The sequence below is a fragment of the Podarcis melisellensis genome, assembly GCF_964234715.1.
Source record: "Podarcis melisellensis genome assembly, chromosome: 11".
Classification (NCBI taxonomy): Eukaryota; Metazoa; Chordata; class Lepidosauria; order Squamata; family Lacertidae; genus Podarcis; species Podarcis melisellensis.
Window position 1 is genome coordinate 1,457,145 of NC_138543.1, and position 22,611 is coordinate 1,479,755.

Consider the following 22,611-nt stretch of genomic DNA (forward strand, 5'->3'; position numbering starts at 1 on the left):
TGAGAATACATGCCCCCATGCATAAGATGACCCTTATATTTTGTGGCCGGGGGGTCACCACCGCCAGTCGCTCTACAGCCTGCACATCACCGCAAATTGCACGCATTGCCATGGCCACCAATCATATGCATGGTCGCCACTCAAAGCCCACCTGCCCACTAGACGCAACCACACACGCCTCAACACTGCCGTAAATCAACGTCCAGTTGCCACAGTTGCAGCCAATTGTCAGCAAACCTTGCCGCAGCAACCAATCACAAGCCGAATCGCAGCTGCCAATCTCCTGGCTGTTGACACCAATCGCCCAACCCCCCCATGCTATCCGTGTATAAGAGGACCCGCTATTTTTGCCTATTATTGCTAAGGAAAAAATATCTACACTGAAAAATATGGTAATATTTTGGAGAATATTCTCGATTAATGAGAATATTAGAGAATTTCCATTTAAAATAGAATCTTCATTTGAATGCATTGAAAATTATATAATAATAATAATTTTTATTTATACCCCGCCTTCCCCAGCCAAGGCTGGGCTCAGGGCGGCTAACAACCAATAATAAAAACAAGTTGAATGAATACAACTTGAAAAACAAGATTAAAATACAACATTAAAACATTAGGACGCAGCCTCTTCACAGGAGGTGAAAGGAAAAAGAAAGAGAGGGAGGGAATCAAATTGGCTCCAAGCCAAAGGCCAGGCGGAACAACTCTGTCTTACAGGCCCTGCGGAAAGAAATCAGATCCTGCAGGGCCCTGGTCTCATGAGGCAGAGCGTTCCACCAGGCCGGGGCCAGTGTTGAGAAGGCCCTGGCTCTGGTTGAAGCCAATCTAACTTCCTTAGGGCCCGGGACCTCTAGGGTGTTGCTATCTATGGAGCTTGAGGCTCTCTGTGGGGTATACCAGGAGAGGCGGTCCCGTAGGTACGAGGGTCCTAGGCCATGTTTATTCAAAAACATGTTTATTCATGGGTAAACCTGTTAGGATGGCAACCAAAATCTGTACTTTTATTCAATGGGACAATGCAGTGAATTCACGTTCTTTGATTTTTTGCACCAAACTTGAAATTGAAAATTCAACGTGAAAGACTCACATTAATCACTAAGCCTGCCACTAACCGTATATTTTCCATCAACTTTGAATTCTAATTATGTTGTGTATACATCACTGTATGGCCAAGGCTATAGAATTGCTAAGAATAAGGTCACACCAAAATAGAAAGAAGGCTGTTACACAGGGGTCGGCAACCTAAGGCCCATGGGCCACAAGCGGCCCACGGGGGTGATATTACCGGCCTCCGAGCCGCCTGCTTGGTGAGTCCCCGCGCGCTGCGCTAAACAGACAGCACAGCGTGGGGACTCACTTTTGCAGCACCGGAAATCAAGTTTGCACAGATGCCAGAAATCGCACGCACTCAGGCGAGGGATCTCCACTGGAGTGAACTGGCCCAGAACAGGTAAGCCTTGCTGACCTCTGCTATTACATATAGTTGAAATTACTTACACTAGCAATATCACAGCTTGACTTATTATTTACTAGATTTTTTAAATGTGGGTTGTAAAACTGGTTCTTACATTAGAATTTAGTTTGTGGAGAATATTCGCACCTCCCATCACTAGTTGTGATAAAATATATTTTATTGCCGTCTGATCCTTTGGGATGAAGTACTGCCAAAAATGTAAATAGTAAAGAATATTTTGTACTAGAGCTAGTCAGGATTTATCATACATTCAGAAAAATATAAATGTTACTTAACATAGGCTTGTGCTGAGATGAGACTACATAGGAACGCCTCTCTTTTCAGACTAAAATAGTTCAGATGTCTTCAGCAGAGAACACTAAAAAAGAAAGGCAGGAAAGCTCTCTTCCTAGAAAAAGGAGACTACAAGGACTGATAAAACAAAAGCATTTAAAAAGTAACATCTTTTCTATAAATTTCAGGTGGTGTTTGTGAGCTGGTGTAGAAGCTTTTGGGATTGTGGACTAGTGGCGCTAGATGATGTGTCAGTGAGTTTAGGAAGCTGTCAAGCAGCTGGTAAGTTAATATGCCAATGCAATTCTGGGCAGCCAATGCAGTTCTGGGCTGCATCAATAGGAGTATAGCATCTAGATCAAGGGAAGTAATAGTGCCACTGTATTCTGCTCTGGTTAGACCTTGCCTGGAGTACTGTGTCCAGTTCTGGGCACCACAGTTCAAGAAGGACACTGACAAACTGGAACGTGTCCAGAGGAGGGCAACCAAAATGGTCAAAGGCCTGGAAACGATGCCTTATGAGGAACGGCTAAGGGAGCTGGGCATGTTTAGCCTGGAGAAGAGGAGGTTAAGGGGTGATATGATAGCCATGTTCAAATATATAAAAGGATGTCACATAGAGGAGGGAGAAAGGTTGTTTTCTGCTGCTCCAGAGAAGCGGACACGGAGCAATGGTTCCAAACTACAAGAAAGAAGATTCCACCTAAACATTAGGAAGAACTTCCTGACAGTAAGAGCTGTTCGACAGTGGAATTTGCTGCCAAGGAGTGTGGTGGAGTCTCCTTCTTTGGAGGTCTTTAAGCAGAGGCTTGACAATCATATGTCAGGAGTGCTCTGATGGTGTTTCCTGCTTGGCAGGGGGTTGGACTCGATGGCCCTTGTGGTCTCTTCCAACTCTATGATTCTATGAAATATGCATATGGTGTCCACAGGGTTTCTAAGAATTATCTCTTAATATGTCTCTTATAGAATTCCCTAATTAATTCCATATTTTTCTTTCAGAATATCTCACAACATACCACAGTACGTTATCCTTTTAAAAAAAATTAAAAAGATTTTATTTATATATTTCAAATTGTTATCGGTACATAATTTTCCAATTTACATTTAACTTGACCACCCCTCCCTCCCTGGTTTTCCCCATTTTCCAAAATATGCTCCATGTTGTAGTTATTCTATACCTTGCCTTCTCCAGTGTTTTCAAATATATATTTTATTGCTGATCTTACTGTAAAGCCACTTGCGTTTTAGCTTAGTTTACAGTAGTTTTTTTTAATCCTCGATTTCTGTTTCTCACCACAGTACATTATCATTGCTCAGTTAGTTGTAAAGATACAAATTAAGTCAAATAACTATGCATCTGAGCCTGCCTTTACTCAGTAATATGGAAATGATAAACGGATTCACAGGCTTTACTCATATGTGTATTGTGACATATAGGTTACATCAGTCCCAATCCATGAGCAGCACATGCATGGAAATCTCACCATACCAAGCACATTCCCAGCCTAAACCCATAGGGACACCCAAACACACCTGAATATGCAGGTGTGCTCTATCCTGGGTGCTCTCCTATTAGTGACCTAAAATTAAGTAGTGTGGGAACAGATAAGCTGTGGCTGTCCAAGACATTGTTGGACTGAGCCCTCCTTGGCCCCCAGCCAGCATGGCCAGTGGTCCGCAAAGCAGGGTGTTGTAGTCCAGCAAGATCTGGAGCACCAGAGATTCCCCAGCTCTGAAATATATAATACAAAATACTTGCAATCTTCTGGAGAATCCAGGGCACCAGAGAAATAGTAGCCAGCTCACACTAATGCCAGCAGTTCATTCAGGAAAATGATGTTAGTGGTTGCTGGGAGCACTGGAAACAGGCCTGTGCATCCTTGCCTCCATTGTCCCACAAGTCTGCCTTATAGCCACATCCATAGAGCGGGATGATGTTGCTGATGAGTAATAGCATGTATTCAAAGGGAAGCGGCAAAGAATATGGATGCTTTCCTTTAGCACATTAAATTCCCATTATATCACACTTGTCATGAGATGCGCCTACAGGGTTTCTTCCCTGTCTGCTCTGAAAGCAGGAACTTATGGAAGGCCAGAATGAACTGTGCTTTCTGCATTGTGCAAGATGCAATTTGAGTTCTCCCATGTCAATAATGCTTACTTTCTGGGGTAAAGGTAAAGGTACCCCCTGCCCGTACGGGCCAGTCTTGACAGACTCTGGGGTTGTGCGCCCATCTCACTTAAGAGGCCAGGGGCCAGCGCTGTCCGGAGACACTTCCGGGTCACGTGGCCAGCGTGACATCGCTGCTCTGGCGAGCCAGAGCCGCACACGGAAACGCCGTTTACCTTCCCGCTGGTAAGCGGTCCCTATTTATCTACTTGCACCCAGAGGTGCTTTCGAACTGCTAGGTTGGCAGGCGCTGGGACCGAGCAGCGGGAGCGCACCCCGCCGCAGGGATTCGAACTGCCGACCTTTCGATCGGCAAGTCCTAGGCGCTGAGGCTTTAACCCACAGCGCCACCTGCGTCCGTACTTTCTGGGGTAACACTTCCTAAATGCCACACTGGCATTAGAGATCCAAACTGTGAGTAGGGAAAAAAATCCTATGCAAATATATAATTAAGGTCATATTCTTAAGTCTCCAGGACCAAGGCAGACTATATTTTCCTCAAGTACATTATTTGTCCATAAAGTTTATTTTAGAGTGAAAAGCAGGTGTGTTTTATGGTTTATGTAAAGGGATCCAAAGCCATTTTGCTTTCATAATTTCAGAAAGTAGAAAACCTTGGAATGTGTCATCTGTGTTGCTTTTTAAAACCGACAAATTCAAATAGATTAATGGATGCAAATTTTAGGTAACAGGTAAAGTTGGTGATGACTTCCACCCACAATGCCATATATGTGTGGTATTTCAGACAGGGTTGGACCTACTTTGAACTGTAACTCTGTAAATTCTTTGCTACAGATATATTGCCTGCTTTTCCTGGAGAATGTACTTTTGAGCGAAATGAATGTGGGTTCATTCAGCAAAATAGAAACCGGAGTGGCTGGCATAAGGGAAGAGGTCAGACACCCACCTCTTATACTGGACCCAAAGGAGACCACACTTCTGGGGTAGGTGAGTTAAACTGTAATTTTTTAGCTAGAGGGCATTGACTAAAATATGGAAGATCAGAGAATAAGACAGAAAGTTTTCTTATCCAATACATTTTAGGTAAGGCAGGATATTTTAGGTAAGGCAGGACTCAGAGTTTTTAGAGGGGATAATTTATTTTATAATGTACACGGGTCAATAAACCATAGTTGCTTATTCTGCAAAGAGGACTTACACAGTTAAGAACCCAGACAAACCCCTTTAAACAGATTTACTCTTTTCCTATTATCAAACAAAAAAGCTGATCTTACAATGTAGGTTGCTTTGTGCATTAAAGAGACCTGTAACAGATTATTGACAGTCTCATTTCTTTTTCAGTCACTTCCAATAAGCCTGGGCAGGAAAAGAACAACATTTGAACACTCAAGCCATTATAAAATCTGGATTATTTATTCCAGTACCTTGACATTTTGCAAAGAGTCTGCCTCTTGAGAGCTCTGAGATGGCCAAATTATGAAAAGCTAAGAAATAGGTTGATAATAGAGCTGTGAAAATATTTTCCCTTTAAGTGCAATTTTAACCTGTTGGGATGTCCATATTTTGTGCACCCATAACATACCACCAGTTGAGTGGTATTATTTACTTCAGGAGAGCCAAAGGGAAATATTTCACAGAATTCTACAATTTTGCCTCTACTGTATCTTCAGTAAAAATATTTAAAACATGGGTATAAAAACAACTAGAATTAGTAATAAGTAGTACTGAGGCAACATGAGATGCTAATTCTACAGTTCATAGTTCTGATTTTTAAAATGATGCACAAACTTGTGTTTTAATTTAAATGATCTTGGATTCCTAAATTTTCAATTTTCTCAGCTTCATTGTGTCACAGAAGACTAGCTTAGAAACCAAATAATGTGTTGTTTAACGATCTGTGTACCCCAGTCGGTTTTATACCATCTTCAATGGATTCTGTGTTGTTGCCAAAAATAGATTTCAAATTAGGTTGAAAATATGATACTGATTACCATATTTTTTGCTCTATAGGACACACATTTCCCCCTCCAAAAATGAAGGGGAAATGTGTGTGTGTCCTGTGGAGCGAATGCAGGCTTTTGTTGAAGCCTGGAGAGCGAGAGGGATCGGTGCGCACCAACCCCTCTCGCTCTCCAGGCTTAAGGAAGCTATCCGCAAGCCTTCGGAGCCCGGCCTGTGGATAGCAGCCTGCAGCCCGAAGCCGGAGAGCGCAGTGCTGCGCACCCCTGGCTTCGGGCAACTATCTGCTAGCCTTCAGAGCACGGTGGGAGTTCCCGCCGGGCTCCGAAGGCTTGCGGATAGCAGCCTGCAGCCCGAAATAATTTGTTTTTTCTTTACCCCCCCCAAAAAACCTAGATGCGCCCTATGGTCCGGTGCGCCCTATAGAGCGAAAAATACGGTACTTAAAAAAACACTTCCCAATAATATTTCTCCAAGTTCAAAGAATCCTCAAGCACATTGTTAACTAATGCAATTCTGTGCAGCGATATCCATAGCACCCAACAGCTGTTCTTGCTATTCTTGGTCTCTTTGCATCTCCTGAGATTGCTATCAATTCTTATTTCTTTCAGGATTGACTGGGGTGGTCAAGAGGAGGGGGGAGAATTTTTTTCCTTGACAAAATGAGTAGCAAAGAAGAGTGGAATTGTAGCAATAGAGGCAGGAATATATGAACTTGTTGATTATTAGATGCAGTTGTAGTTTGAACATAAAAAACTGCTGCCACTGATGATTGTGAAATGGCGACACTGTGAGAAAGCCTTGGTGCACTAGGCAGCTCCAGGAAAGTCTAACTGAGCTGTGGACACATTAATTCCTTATGCAGAACAAGCCCCAAGGGTAGGGTACTCATGACAGCATTTATGGAGGTGCGTATCTTTTTCTTTTAAAAAAGGACATTACATGTACATAGAGGCATCCAACATGATCTATGGACAGAAGACACAGCTTGTTTCAAGGGTATTACGACGGACTGTTGGACATCAGTGTCTTACATTTTTTTATCACATGTATGGCTCTGGAACAGGGCTATTAAATGTTTATATGAAAAAGCATGGTGATAAGGACGAGATCCTCCTCTGGAGAAGGCATGGTGAACAAAGCATCACATGGTTAAGAGGCCAAATAGAATACATATGTGATAGATCTCATCAGGTAAGTTAACATTGCAGCAATGGATCCCATGGGGGATGTTTGTGACATGTTATAACTCACTTTTAGTTGCTAACACACATGCTGCAGTCTTGCAACAGAGTCTGAAGCAGCTCAAATGAATGGAAAAGAACCACTGTTAGAATTGGGGTTCCTCACTTCACTTTCACCTTAGGATTCATGGTAAGGAGGATTGTGACCTCTTTGCAATGCAGGTAAATCCACTGCAGTATTATGTGCTTTGGTTCCATAGCCAAGGTAACAGTTTTTTCTTTATGGATTTAGGTAGCAATAGCTTGAGTAACATTGGGTTGTAGTCCCAAACTGGCCCAGGTGTGTTCCCATGTAGTCACTTTTAAAAGTAATGTGGGAAAAGTAATGTGGGGAAAACCGTGTACACATCTAGCTATTTAAACCAACACAGTGAAAATAACTCAGTGGAACAAAAATATTTTTTTCAGCTCAGTTCTCCTGATTGGCCTTGTCTGCAAGTACAAGTAACCTTTGAGTGGCCCAAGCAAGGGAACATGGTGACTCAAGTTAACAGTGAATAACTCTGAACCAGCTGATCATATAATATAGGTGGGCCTTCTTGGCAACAATGCCATCCTTGTACCTGTATGCTCAGAAGTAAACTTCATTGAGTTCCATGGTACTTACTCATAGACCTGGGATACTGCTATAATACAGACCTGGCTGGAGCCACATATGAAAGCTGAAGAAGCAGAAGGGATACAATCCTATGCAAACTTGGAGAAAGTTCAAATATGCACAGTGGAACTTGCTTCTGTAAACATGCTCTGTATGTTGATCTAATGGTGCAATCCTAGGCATACCTGCTCTGAGGCAAGTCCCACTGAATTCAGTGGGACTTACTCCCAGGTAAGTAGGTATAGGATTACAGCCTTAACTGTACCTGAGAAGCTACAATACTGGTAATAATAACTGGAATTTTTCTTTAAGTTAAGGTATCTATCTGCCAGGCAGTCCTAAGAGAATATGTTTAATGTTCTGGATGCAATAAATAAATAATGATTTCATTAAAACACATTGGCCTGGATCCTAGCTAATGTGACTAGAAGGAAACCAGTGTAAGGGAACGTTTTGTCTTCCTTCCAGCACATCCAATGGTCACTGGAGGGTCAGAGAACCCTCCAGAATAACATGGAGTGGGAGGTGGATGCTGAAGTAGGGGGGTGGGGTGGGAAGTTTCCCAAAATTCAGTAGGGTAGTTCCCCCTCCCACATCACAAACCCTCCAGAGAGACTTTTCAGTGGGTACAGAGGGTTGGAGTGGAAGGGGAGGTCCATTTGCATGAACTTATTTGCATTAATTAGGTCCATGACATGATGGCTAAAAATATTTCAGTTGACTGAAGAATTTCTTCTATATATACTTTTCAAATTATTGGAAACTTTACCTTCAAAAATATTTTAAAAATTGTATTTTTCAAAAAATACAGATTATATTTGAAGCAGTTCGTGGAATATCAGTAAGAAGTGACATTGCCATTGATGATATTTTATTTCAGAGAGGACCTTGTAAAGGTAAATTATATTTACTTTAAGTTCTTCTTCACTTCATTTCTAGTCCCCCCCCCCCATTTCCTTGTGATAGATGACTATATGAACTACAAATAAAGCAGTACAGTGAGACAGCTCCTAGTGGCACTTGTGTGTTGAATCCATGTAGATGTAAATATACCCTCAACTTGTTGATGGGGTGCTTCCCCAACCCTCCCAAGCAGATTTGGGGGTGCATGGCACAGAGGAGAGAAAGGAAAAGTCCTATTGCATGAGTGAACCTCTTAAGTCAAATCCTGCCTGATTCTTTTATCAAATGATACCAACTGCTTGAAATTCCACTAGGCCATTATTTGAATGAATTTCATTATTATGGCTGGAATGCTACACCCTCCTACCTGGGAGTAAGCTCCATTAAAGCTGATGTGACTTATTTCCAAATAGACAGGTATAAGTTTGCACTGTGTTTGTTTTTCAATAGTAGCCCATGTTAAAATGATTATCTATAGAATAGTATGCTACTTCAAATATTCTTTTCCTACACCTCTAGAAACAGGAGAAACCATACTGCAATCTTCTGGTTATTCTGCCGATTTTAATGAAATTGAATACTGAGCTCCGCAGAAGCAGATGGAATATCACTTTGCTTATCTACAATAGGAACTGCACAGCTCCCTCCCTGCTCTCAGTTGTAGAGTGATAAATACTGAACTATTTTGCTAGCAGCGTGAAGGTATGGCAAGAATTCAGCCTTGCCAATGAAGTTACTGACTCAGGGTTTCCCTCACTTTGTTTTTTATTGTATTTTATTTTGCATGTGACATCAGTTATTCTAAAGGGCTATTCATTTTGCACAGAGTGTGAAGTAATAGACAAATGTGTTTTTGGTAAACATTTTTGGGCACATAATTACAGAAAGCAAAATGGACAAAATATATAATTTGTCATTGTGTTAACTAAAACTGCATTCAGTGAATGTCTTGTCTTTGGCAAATTATGGATTTAATTTTAGAATTTAGAAAGAATGGAGAAAATATTATTAAAAGCTAGTAATATTCTGTAGGTCAAATGAAATAGTTTTCAATTGTTGTTCAGGAAACCCAATCACTTCAGGGAACCCATTTATAAAAATATTAAGTATCACATATAAACGATTTGGGTAGGTTTTTTTGTTTTTGGCTATTCCTTGCCAAACAATTATTGTAATGAATCCATTTGTCATTCCAGCAGCTAACAGATGAACTGCTGTAAAGGTTCTGTTAAAGTGTTGATTACAATACATAAACAGTGACTTGCATACATTACAGCAGACTGGAATGCAGGTGTGTGTTTTTTAAAAAAAATAGCTTTATAGACTTGTGCAGAATTGTCTTTATCATACTCAGCCACAAACAACCTGCCTTCCTGTTAGAAATAGATGATGCATATTTGATTGCTGAATATTTTATATTTTATAGATATGTATGGGTGTGTGTTTTGTGTGCGCATGCACATGTATTTACATCACGTTTTTCTATAATTTTGAACAAGGTAATAAAATACAATTTAAAATAATTTCTCTGACTCCACTTAAGTGACTAGAAGTGGCTAAAATATATTTTCAAACCTCACCCATGCACTGGTAACTTCCAGACCAGACTATTACAATAGGCTACTTTTGGGGGGGGGAAATCTGGAAAATATAGCTAGCCCAGTGTGTGGCAGCTACTTTCTTAACTAGGGCTTGTTGCAATGAATACAGTCGTACCATGGAAGGAGAACAGAATCTGTTCCGGAAGTCCATTTGACTTCCAAAACGTTCGAAAACCAAAGCACGGCTTCTGATAGGCTTCAGGAAGTTCCTGCAGCCAACTGGAAGCCACGGAAGCCTCGTTGGACATTCGGCTTCCCAAAATAGTTCACAAACCAGAACAGTCACTTCCGGGTTTGTGGCATTCAGGAGCCAAAACATCTGAGAACTAAGCTGTTCCAAAACCAAGGTACGACTGTACTTATGTTATAAGAACTTCACTGGCTTCCAGTTGGTTTGCACATGTAATTCAAACTGTTGCTGTAAACTGTTGGGAGTTCTAGGAACACAAGACCAGCTATTCCTACATAAGTCTGCCTCTGCATGTTCCGAGACTATAATGATCACTGCGCGGATTGGGATTGGGTTGGAAGGCTCTGATGAAGAATGAGTAAATGGGGTGGGAGGAGGCACTAAATGGTGGGAACTTGGGTTAGAAAGGGGAAATTCCCATTTCTTCCTCAACTTAAGCAACATCCAAAAGGGGAGCAGGAATGTTGGCTCTATTCCCCGCTTCCTGTGGAATGGGCTCAGGAGAATCTAGGGGGAGGCTCTGAGCAGTGGGAGGTGGGGGGAAGCAGCAGCTGAGTAGGATGCAATATGGTGCCACCTTTACAGATGGAGCAGACACCCCACCCCAATGGAGTACAGGCAATTCTCGTTTTGCATGGGGGTTGCATTGCGGACCCCCACACGCAGCAGCAGGGCCCACATAAAGCCTTCCGCCCTTTTAGTAACATTTTAGAGTCACTTCTGGCTTGGGCGCCGTGAGCAATCATGCATCCATCGGCCACAGCATGTATGCATTTGCAATCCTGACATTCCCACAAGTAAGAATGCCACAACTTGTCTTTAAAAAGAACTTTTCAAACACCGTTATCACTTCCATCCCACTTACCTAGATGGAAGTAAGATCTGCTTGCTGCTTTTGGGGTGGGAGCCTGGGATGCCTGAAGGCCCTGCTCTAATGGGAAACACATAACATTTTAAGATCATACCTATTCCAGTGTAACCAGGAGAGTAACACAGCAAAGCTTCAGGATCTTCAACCTTTTCTGTTGCCAGCCATTTCAGAATTGATGGTGAAGAAAACTCCTTACCCACACAGTTCAAAGTGAAGTGTTTCATTGCCTCAAGCCAACAAGACAGTTATTTACACAATATACATAGTTACAGGTAGGTAGCCGTGTTGGTCTGCCGTAGTTGAAACAAAATAAAAAAATTCCTTCCCGTAGCACCTTAGAGACCAACTAAGTTTGTTATTGGTATGAGTTTATCTGAAGAAGTGTGCATGTACACGAAAGCTCATACCAATAACAAACTTAGTTGGTCTCTAAGGTGCTACGGGAAGGAATTTTTTTTATTTTGCTTCAACAATATACATTATTTAGGAGATACTGGTGCATCATAGACTACAGACGAACTAAATAAGTACAGCAGAACTTTCCTAACTTTTCATGTTGGTGACATACATTTTAGATATGCATCATTTCAAGCCACAGTAATTCAGTTTCACTAACAAACCAAAGGTTAAACTAACCCTTTTCCAGCCCCGGGAGGAACGTGGGGTGCATTCGCACAACACACCTACATTTTGCAGCCGACACAGTAAGGTGTCCTGACACAGTTTGGAAAGCTCTGAAGTACAGTAACTTGGTCTTAAAAGGTTGTGGTAAAAATGGTAAAGAGACTCGAACTGGAAAGAGATCCAAACAAAACTGCTGGATGCTGCTGGTTATATGTAACACACACACACACACTTTGGGTAAGAAAGCGGGGGTGGGGGGATGAGTCATGCCAGAAGCCTGTGGCCTTCAGCTGTTTCAAGAGGCCCACCCCAGCTGGCGTCCTAACCCTGAACAGAAATCAGACATGGGGCAAGGCAACACAAGAGGCAAAGCAAAGCATTCCATCAACGGTGTCTCTGAAAAAGTTTACACATCACTTGGGAAGACAGGCAAACTAATATCAGTGTACTGGAAGAAGCAAAGATCACCAGTGCTGAAGCAATGATTCTTCAACATCAACTTCGTTGGACTGGTCATGTTGTGCGGATGTTTGATGATCGTCTTCCAAAGCAACTACTCTATTCTGAACTTAAAAATGGAAAGCGTAATGCTGGTGGTCAACAAAAGAGGTTTAAAGACTGTCTCAAGGCAAATAATAATAATAATGTGCTCAATATATTACAGTATAAAATATACTACAGTATAAACACCAACAACTGGGAAACACTGGCCTGCGAGTGCTCCAGTTGGAGAACAGCCTTTACCAAAGGTGTCATGGACTATGAAGACAGTCAAACTCAGGATGCAAGGGAGAAACGTGCTAAGAGGAAGGCACACTTGGCAAATCCACACCGTGATCAACTCCCACACAGAAACCAATGTCCCCACTGTGGAAGGACATGTGGATCCAGAATTGGCCTCCACAGCCACTTACAGACTCACTTTTGGAAAACGTGTTTATGGAAGACAATCTTACTCAGCTACGAGTGATCACCAAAAAAGAACAAGAAGTGCAATTAACACCAACATTTAAATTGCACTAACAGAAATGAGGGAAACGGGGCTTATTCTGTAACAACTGCCTGGCCACCCCTCTCCTTTCTTTTAGAGTGCAGGTGAAAACAATCTGGGAGAGGAGGACAAATGGTTCGAGGAAGTGATTTGTTACTTGGAATTAAATATATTTACGACATTTTGTTAGCTGGTGTTCAGTGTTATAGAAGCAGGAGACAAGGCAACTCACACAATCAAACTCTCATTTCCCCATCCGTATCTCCCCTCTTAAATATCTGTGTCTCATAGGACAGAGAACTCTTGTAGTTGGAGAAGTGCAAGGGCACGATCTGTTGAGTGAGCTTGTAATCTATTTCCACAGCATTGAAATTTATGAATAAATAAATGCATTGCTTGATTGTAAAAAAAAACACCCCAACCACTCAAGGTTGTTTACAAAAAAAATACAACAATAAAACTATCACTAAGGAATATCAACAACGATAATTGAAGAAAATCCAAAAATATAAATTAAAAACTGAAATTAGAATCCACTGGATCCTAGGACAGAGTAGTATAAATTACATAAAATTACCTAACAACCATCTAAAAAAAAAGAAAAAAGCAAAAGCAGCTGCCATTGCCTAATCATTCAACTTTCCCTTCCGTTTGACCAATGCTCCGGATTGGGCTTAGAAGATGACAGCGGGCAAGTGGCCAAAGACAGTGTGAGAAAGGAATTGGGGTCCCCTTAGGGCAAGAAACCCTCTTTGGAGTTAGAAAATCAAAGTAATTATTGGCCATTTGCCAATCTCCCCTTCTCGTACAAGGTTTTTGAGCAAGTGGTTGCAGAGCAGATCCACAAGCTATTGAAAGAAACTGGTTTGCTAGATGAATTCCAGTCTGGGTTAGGCCTGGTTTTGGACAAGACACTTCTTTGGTCACCTTGTATTGTAGCAGGAACCCCCACCCCACCCCAATCATTCTGTTTGTATAAACTTCACACACACTCACACTCACACACTACATACGCCACACTTCTGTTATAAATTCATAGAAAATCAACCATACACCGGATTTGCACTGTTCCATTTTTATTTTATTCCATAATGCAAGGACTATCAAAAGGGGGTGGCTTGGTTCTGGTCAGCCATAGTCCCTTCACCATCCCAGCACATCCACAGGAGCCCTGCCCATGCCAACCCTGATGATCCCAGACAGAAGACAATCAAGATCACAAAGAACTTGCATATGGGAGTGGATTCAGCATGGACTGAAACAAAGGACAATGATCAGATCTTCCCTCTGGGGGCAGGAAACTGCAAACTCCCCTTTGTCTCCTGAAGTGACTCAGGGGGAGGGGGGAAGGGAGGAACCAGCCAGGTGACAAGACACTCAGGTTACCACCAACTCCACTCTCAACCCCTCCTTTCTGTAATGTATGCATGATGTTTCTGGGGGTGGGCTTGATCTAGAGGAGGGGAATTTTGTTATGTACTGAATTGAATAGGATCCAAACTGCAACAGTCTGATTGGTCCTAGAACAATAGGATCCAAAAGGCAGCAGTCTGATTGGTCCTAGAACAATGCAGCAATATGATTGGTTGGCAGGAACCACCCAATCATGCTCCAGATAGAAGTGAATCCACAACCTGATTGGCTTACAGTAGAATTCCAGAATTAGCCAATCATGTGCAGCCCATTGTGTAAATAATGTATATAAAGCAGATACTTTGAGGGGACTTTCATTCATTCCTCCTCACCACTATGAGCTGAATAAAGAGCATGAAATCACTTTGCGACTCTGAGTATATTTCAAATTTCAAAAGTTTTTATAAGACCTTGCACACTATTCTTCTGGGTCTTTCCTCTCTCCTGCAAGTGAGGGGAATACCCTGTTGCAACAGTTCAATAAAGGCCAAGCCTGCAGGCTGCTGTTTTGCTCCAAGTTATCCTGGTTGGTGTCTTTGTTTTGTCCAAGGGAGCCCTCGGATTTTTCCTGCAACAGTATGATGACCTTTGTTAGGAGAGACAGGGTAAATAGGTCCTTGTTAATTCACAACCTCTCAGCAGCTTCAGATACCATCAACCATTGTATCCATCTGGAGCAGCTGTCCGAGTTAGCAACAGGAGAAGGGGCCTTTTCTGTGCTGGCTCCCCACTTGTGGAACGCTCTTTCCAGGGAGGCTCAGGCAAGATCATTCCTCTTCTCCAGGCCTTTGCCTAATTAAACAATCTGTGGGCTTCTAAACTGGGGGGTTGGGATTGTTATTGTTTGTTACCATGGTATGTATTTTTATACTGTAATCCACCCTATGATCCTCAGATGAAGGGCAGTATAGAATTTTAATAATAGTAATTATTATTATCTTAGGTGAGACCTCTCAGAATCTTAAATTGAAGATGCTCCTGAGAAAATAGTTTCTGGGCTAGAATCTACATTGAAAGCAGTAGTGGGCCAAGACTTTGAGAGTTCCCTTGCCTCCTGCTTAGGTTTGTGCTACTGCAGCTAAAGTCGGACCCAGTATATACAGCAAGTGGGGAAAGGTCAGCCACAATGGGGAGGAGGAGCATGACTGCAGTGTGAGATGTTATAACTGCTGGCATGTGTCATCTTTTCTCATCCAGTCCCCCTAACAGTTTTGCTGCACTGCTGAGTTTTATAGTTTCTTTTTTATTTATGTACTTCCTGCCATTTTGCCAAGGAATTCAAAGTTGTTTACAATTTAAAAATTCTAAAATTCTAAAAATTCTCCCACACCAACCGACAATAAAGCAGTATTTGGTCAGGCAATTACCGTATTTTTCGCCCTATAGGACGCACTTTTCCCCCTCAAAAAATGAAGGGGAAATGTGTGTGCGTCCTATGGGGCGAATGCAGGCTTTCGCTGAAGCCTGGAGAGCGAGAGGGGTCGGTGCGCACAGACCCCTCTCGCTCTCCAGGCTTCGCGGACCTCTCCGCAAGCGGGGGGAGCACTCCCGCTGCTTGCGGAGAGGTGCCTGCATGCGGAAGCCTGGGCGCGCTGAGCTCAGCGCGTCCAAGCTTCACGCACCTCTCCGCAAGCGGGGGGAGCGCTCCCGCCGCTTGCGGAGAGGTGCCTGCATGCGGAAGCCTGGGCGCGCTGAGCTCAGCGCGTCCAAGCTTCGCGCACCTCTCCGCAAGCGGGGGGAGCGCTCCCGCCGCTTGCGGAGAGGTGCCTGCATGCGGAAGCCTGGGCGCACTGAGCTCAGCACGTCCAGGCTTCGCGGACCTCTCTGCAAGCGGCGGGAGCCAGCCCTGGGCTCCCACGGCTTGCAGAGAGCTGCCTGTTTGGGGGCTGGGGTCAGGGGAAGCTCCGGCGGGCCTCCCCCGCCCCAGCCCCGCGCCTGGGGGGGAAAATAATTTTTTCCCCTTTATTTCCCCCCCAAAAAACTAGGTGCGCCTTATGGGACGGTGCGTCCTATAGGGCGAAAAATACGGTACTTCTTTTCAGGAGCTGAAGGCAAGAACTCTAAGGTCTGGGCTCCTCTTAGTTCAAACGGTCATTTACTCATTTACTGGTTCTGGGTGGCATCACTGGTCATGTCTCAACACCTCTTCAAGAGAACAGTTCCTATCTCTTGTACTGCTTGAGAAAAGGAGATTGGTAGGCTACAGAGAACCATTACTGCAGCTTATATATAGTAAATCATTCAGTAAGCTGGTGGTCTATATCATCTTGCAAGGAGGATTTTGCCTGGTCAGATGTAAAATGGTCAGGCTTCCAAGTCACCATAACTCCAAAGGCCGATGCTCTAATCTTAGGCACCATTATCTGCAGTACTACTGAACTCAACAGGACTTACTTTTAAGTAGATAGATATACATAGGATTGTGCTGTAAGCTATGATATTTTGAATTAAGATGAAACAATGGAGTTTGTTTCAAAACCAGGTGAAGTGTCTAATGAATTATTTCTACTGAACTTCTTCCTTTCCAAGTGCTTTTCCATTCCTGTTATCTGCAATAAGGTTACAAAAAAAGTGATAATTTCTTAAACTATGTGTTCAGCAGCACAACTTGGTGAGCATCTTGGTCAAATACAGAAAATGTTTATGTGAATTTGGGCCTTTCCAATACATATCCATCCATTTATCCACTATTTCTAATGACTATCCTTTTGATCCTTGATATATTTTTCTATTGGTTTTGCTACAGCCATTCTCTGCACTAGTGACTTCTTTTCTTAACTAAATTAATTCAAATACATTTATAATAATAATAATAAATAATTATAATTTATTATTTATACCCTGCCCATCTGGCTGGGTTTCCCCAGCCACTCTGGGCGGATTCCAACAGAATATTAAAATACAATAGTCTATTAAACATTAAAAGCTTCCTTAAACAGGACTGCCTTCAGATGTTTTCTAAAAGTCTGGTAGTTGTTTTTCTCTTTGACATCTGGTGGGAGTGTGTTCCACAGGGCGGGTGCCACTACTGAGAAGGCCCTCTGCCTGGTTCCCTGTAACTTGGCTTCTCGGAGCAAGGGAACCGCCAGAAGGCCCTTGGCGCTGGACCTCAGTGTCTGGGCAGAATGATGGGGGTGGAGACACTACTTCAGGTATACTGGACTGAGGCCATTTAGGGCTTTAAAGGTCAGTATCAACACTTTGAATTGTGCTTGGAAATGAACTGGGAGCCAGTGTAGATCTTTCAAGACCAGTGTTATATGGTCTCGGCGGCCGCTCCCAGTCACCGGTCTAGCTGCTGCATTCTGGATTAGTTGTGGTTTCCGGGTCACCTTCAAAGGTAGTCCCACATAGAGCGCATTGCAGTAGTCCAAGCAAGAGATAACTAGAGCATGCACCACTCTGGCGAGACAGTCTGTGGGCAGGGAGGGTCTCATCCTGCATACCAGATGGAGCTGGTAGACAGCTGCCCTGGACACAGAATTGACCTGCATCTCCATGGACACCTGGGAGCCCAAAATGACTCCCAGGCTGTGCACCTGGTCCTTCAGGGGCATGATTACGCCATTCAGAACCAGGGAGTCATCCACACCTGCCCGCCTCCTGTCCCCCCAAAACAGTACTTCTGTCTTGTCAGGATTCAACCTCATTTAGCCGCCTTCCATCCGCCAACAGCCTCCAGACACTCACACAAGACCTTCACCGCGTTCACTGGTTTTGATTTGAAAGAGAGGTAGAGCTGGGTATCATCCGCATACTGATGCACACCCAGCCCAAACCCCCTGATGTTTCCCAGCGGCTGCATGTAGATATTGAAAAGCATGGGGGAGAGGACAGAACCCTGAGACACCCCACAAGTGAGAGCCCAGGAGTCTGAACACCACCACTTTCTGAACACGGCCCAGGAGGAAGGAGCGGAACCACTGTACAGTATAAGGGACGTGGATGGCGCTGTGGGTTAAACCACAGAGCCTAGGATTTGCTGATCAGATCAGAAGGTCGGTGGTTCGAATCCCCGCGACAGGGTGAGCTCCTGTTGTTCGGTCCCTGCTCCTGCCAACTTAGCAGTTCGAAAGCACGTCAAAGTGCAAGTAGATAAATAGGTACCACTCCGGTGGGAAGGTAAACAGTGTTTCTGTGCGCTGCTCGGGTTCACCAGAAGCGGCTTAGTCATGCTGGCCACATGACCCGGAAGGTGTACGCCGGCTCCCTCGGCCAATACAAGCTAGATCAGCGCCGCAACCCGAGAGTCGGTCACGACTGGACCTAATGGTCAGGGGTTACCTTTTTACCAATGTATAACAGTGCCCCCAGCTCTAGACAGTCCAGAAGGATGTTATGGTCGATAGCTTCAAAAGCTGCTGAGAGATCCAGCAGAAATAGGAAACAGCTCTCACCTTTTTCCCTAGCCTGCCAGAGACCATCGTCCAGCGCGACCAAGGCAGTTTCAGTCCCATGATGAGGCCTGAAACTGGAAGGGATCCAAATGGTCTGCTTCTTCCATGTGTGCCTGGAGTTGTTCAGCAACCACTCGCTCAATCACCTTGCCCAAGAATGGAAGATTTGGGACTGGGCGATAGTTGGCCATATTGGCCGCATCTAAGGATGTTTTTTTAAGAAGCAGTTTGATAACCACCCCTTTCACTGGGTCTGGGAAGGCTCCCCCACAGAGGGAAGCATTCACTACCCCGCGAAGCCCATCACCCAGCCCTTCCCGGCTAGCTTTATAAGGCAAGGATCAAGGAGACAGGTGGTTGGTTTCACTTGTCCAAGCAGACTGTCCACATCCTCTAGCACTCTCCTGCCCCGGCCCTGCTCCCACGGTGGAGTCTACCTCTTCCCAAATCTGAGCGACTTTATCCGCAAAAAACTTTGCAAAATCATTGCAGTAGATCATGTGGCCCATACTGGGCCCCGATGTAGCAGGTGGTTCCACTAAATTGCGAACCACCTGAGAGTCTCTTGTTGCTGTTTTCTGCAGATGCAATACAGGCGGTGAAGAAAGTCTTCTTTGCCATCGCTACTGCCACTTGGTAGGCTCAACACTGAGCTCTACCCTGTGTCTGGGTCAGCTTCAGAATGAGTTATCCGCCACTGGCGCTCTAGCCGTCTCAGCGATTGTTTCATTGCCCTCAGATCCGTGGAAAACCACAGGGTTGTCCGGGCTCCATGCAATCGGAGGGGGCGCTTCGGAGCCAAACAGTCAATAGCCCTGGTTAACTCCGCATTCCAGCGGGCCACCAGGGAATCAGCTGAAAGGCCATCAACATGGGATAAAGCATTTATATTTCTATGTCTGCCTTTGTGGACAGATAAAATACTCCACTATCTTTTTTCCCCTCTGAAAAAAATGGTATTTAAAATTAAGTCATAAATGTCACATCAACAGGCTTGTAAAATTCTCTCTCCTGTAATGATTATTATGCTGACCTCTGATGGAGACTTCAAGAATATCTAGAATTCACAAGATTATAGGAATGTCTGCTACTATGGAGTTAATAGAATGCAGATCAAAGGTCGAAAGGGGGCAGTTAGGAAACAGCAAGGGAAAAGAACTTGGGAGTGTGACAGTTGGAGAAGAATAAAAAACTGTATAAGAGAAAAAGAACAAAGGAGAGGGAGAAACACAGAAAAGAAGAAAACTGCAAAAACCTTCTACGACAGACTATAAAGTCAGTGATGAGTCACTGACACTGTTGTCACATGACAGTGGTTTGGGGCTGGGTTTATGTTGTTGCTTAGTTAGTGTAGCAGGAAACCCCCCCCAATCATCCAGTTTGTACAAACTTCACACACACTCACACTCACACACTACATACGCCACACTTCTGTTATAAATTCATAGAAAAATCAACCATACATTGGATTTGCACTGTTCCATTTTTATTTTATTCCGTATGACAAGGACTATCAAAAGGGGGTGGCTTGGTTCTGGTCAGCCATAGTCCCTTCACCATCCCAGCACATCCACAGGAGCCCTGCCCATGCCAACCCTGATGATCCCAGACAGAAGACAATCAAGATCACAAAGAACTTGCATATGGGAGTGGATTCAGCACGGACTGAAACAAAGGACAATGATCAGATCTTCCCTCTGGGGGCAGGAAACTGCCAACTCCCCTTTGTCTCCTGAAGTGACTCAGGGGGAGGGGGGAAGGGGGAACCAGCCAGGTGACAGGACACTCAGGTTACCACCACCACCCCTCCCTCAACCCCTCCTTTCTGTAATGTATGCATGATGTTTCTGGGGGTGGGCTTGACCTAGAGGAGGGGAATTTCAAAAGTTTTTATAAGACCTTGCACACTATTCTTCTGAGTCTTTCCTCTCACCTGCAAGTGAGGGGAACACCCTGTTGCGACAGTCTTTCTTCAATAAAGACCAAGCCTACAGGCTGCTGATTTGCTTCAATTTACTCTGGTTGGTGTCTTTACTTTTTGTCCAAGGGAGCCCTCGGATTTTTCCGGTAACATTAGCTAGTTGTGTTAAATTATTTTACTCTATTATTTTTATTTCTAAAATAGCATGTTGGGTTTTAACATTTTACACTGCCCTGTTATTTCATTATAGTGTGATACAGAAACACTTTAATATCAAGGGGTTAGGTATCTTAGTACCATTAAAAAAATCCTTTCATAAAGGTGTTACACTGCAATACTTGGAAGTTGAATGGAATCCGTTCTGGATCACTTCCAGGTTTGCAGCATTCGGGAGCCAAAACTTCCCCAAGTTCCAGGGCATTTGGGATCCAAAGTATGACTACCAACTTTTAAAGACATCCACTCTGAGGACAAAGAACGGGGGGGGGGGGGAGGAATAGGCAGATTAAAATACAGACGTAGCATGTTTTATTCCAGCAAAAATGTAAGCCACATTCACTAATTTAGGACTCTCTATTCTAGTCCCAAAGTTTGTTTTTGTGTGTGTGGCATTTGCATTTCTTTCCCCCTTTGTTTCAAGTGACTGCTGCCTTAAAATGATTTAATGATATATAATGAGTTAAGAAAGGTGTTTAAGTATACCTTTACTAAGAAACCAGAGGCCTTCCTTCTGGGCATTGTCGGCCAGAATGTGTTAAAGGACAGAACATTTTTTATGTATGCTACAACGGCGGCAAGGATACTCATTGCCAAGAACTGGAAAACTCAAGATCTACCCACACTGGAAGAATGGCAGATGCAGCTGATGGACTATATGCAACTAGCCGAGATGACTGGCAGAATCCGTGACCTGGGAGAGGAAAGGGTTGGAGAAGACTGGAAGAAATTCAAGATTTCTTTACAAAAGTACTGTAATTTGGCTGAATGTTAACAAGGATGTCAGAGTAGAAACAACTGTCTACCATCAAATCATATTTTATATTTGAGTCTAACCTAAATTATTGGATTTAAGAGTATAAACAAAATGATAATTTGCTTGAAAAAAATTTCTTTTTAATGATGCAAGTGGAAGCAGGAGGCGTGAGGGAGTCCATAGTAGAATGAAAAGATGTTATAAAGTTTATTTTGTATGTTAAATATGTATTTGTATGAAAAAACCTTAATAAAAAATTATATATATATATAAAAAAATGATTTAATGGGTCATTCCATATCAAGTGATCTGATATTTAACCTTGTGTCATCCAATTTTCTTAATGTTTTGTATACTTTTTGAATGCTCAAAACTAAGTTAGAATCTAAAATGTTAATTTTTAAAATCTCATTTTTTTTAGTTATAAGGCTTTGAAATTTAAAAAAAATTGAGTTTTGGCCTTCAAAACTAAAAATACCAATCTTATTGTATTTTTCATGGGCTTAAAATATATCATATGATGGACCTGCTTTAATTTCAGAGTTAAATTCTAAAATGTAATTTCATTTAGAAGTATAAATTATATTAACATTTCCCAAAAATGATCAGGTGCCTGATCTAGAGGTGTCAATGAGATCACAACTAGAAAAAAATACTTGGTACATACATGTCTGCATTGTTGAGTTCTACTTAGAATAAATGGGTCTCCTTGGAGTAGAATTTAACCGAATAAACAAGACTTCAAACTTCAATTACTCCAGACATTAGAAAATTATCTGAAGGGGAAGCTAATTCCTGGATCCCTGTCCAAAGAGACAGAGCGGCAATGGCCCTCGGAAGGAGCCCTTCAGGCGCCCGGGGGAGAAGCAGGCCTTCCTGGGGCGTCGCGGGAGCCCCCCGCCCGGCCCGGAGACACCGCGGAGCCCGAGAGCCCGCCTTCTGCGCACGGCCCAGTCACGCGCAGCCCGAACCCGCAAACTGCATAATGAAGCCCACGGCCGCCTGCTATTGGCCCTCTGTGACGTCGCGCAGAGAGGCTCTT

The 22,611-nt window shown here is 43.3% G+C and overlaps 1 protein-coding gene across 7 annotated transcripts in view; it reads left to right on the forward strand.

Annotated features, from left to right (window-relative positions):
- The window catches only part of MAMDC2 (MAM domain containing 2), an 85,874-nt gene extending 76,100 nt beyond the window's left edge, over positions 1-9,774 (forward strand). For 4 of the 7 annotated variants that reach the window (XM_081930574.1, XM_081930577.1, XM_081930575.1 and 1 more), the window contains 5 exons: positions 1,939-2,032; positions 4,719-4,871; positions 6,778-7,037; positions 8,497-8,581; positions 9,108-9,774. In XM_081930574.1, coding sequence (XP_081786700.1) covers positions 1,939-2,032; positions 4,719-4,871; positions 6,778-7,037; positions 8,497-8,581; positions 9,108-9,172 — 657 coding nt within the window. In that variant the 3' untranslated portion in view covers positions 9,173-9,774. Of the gene's footprint in view, positions 1-1,938; positions 2,033-4,718; positions 4,872-5,225; positions 5,947-6,708; positions 6,742-6,777; positions 7,038-8,496; positions 8,582-9,107 lie in introns of those variants that run through there. The other 3 variants (XM_081930579.1, XM_081930580.1, XM_081930578.1) reach the window with 3 other exon arrangements.
- The last annotated feature ends 12,837 nt before the right edge of the window (positions 9,775-22,611 follow it).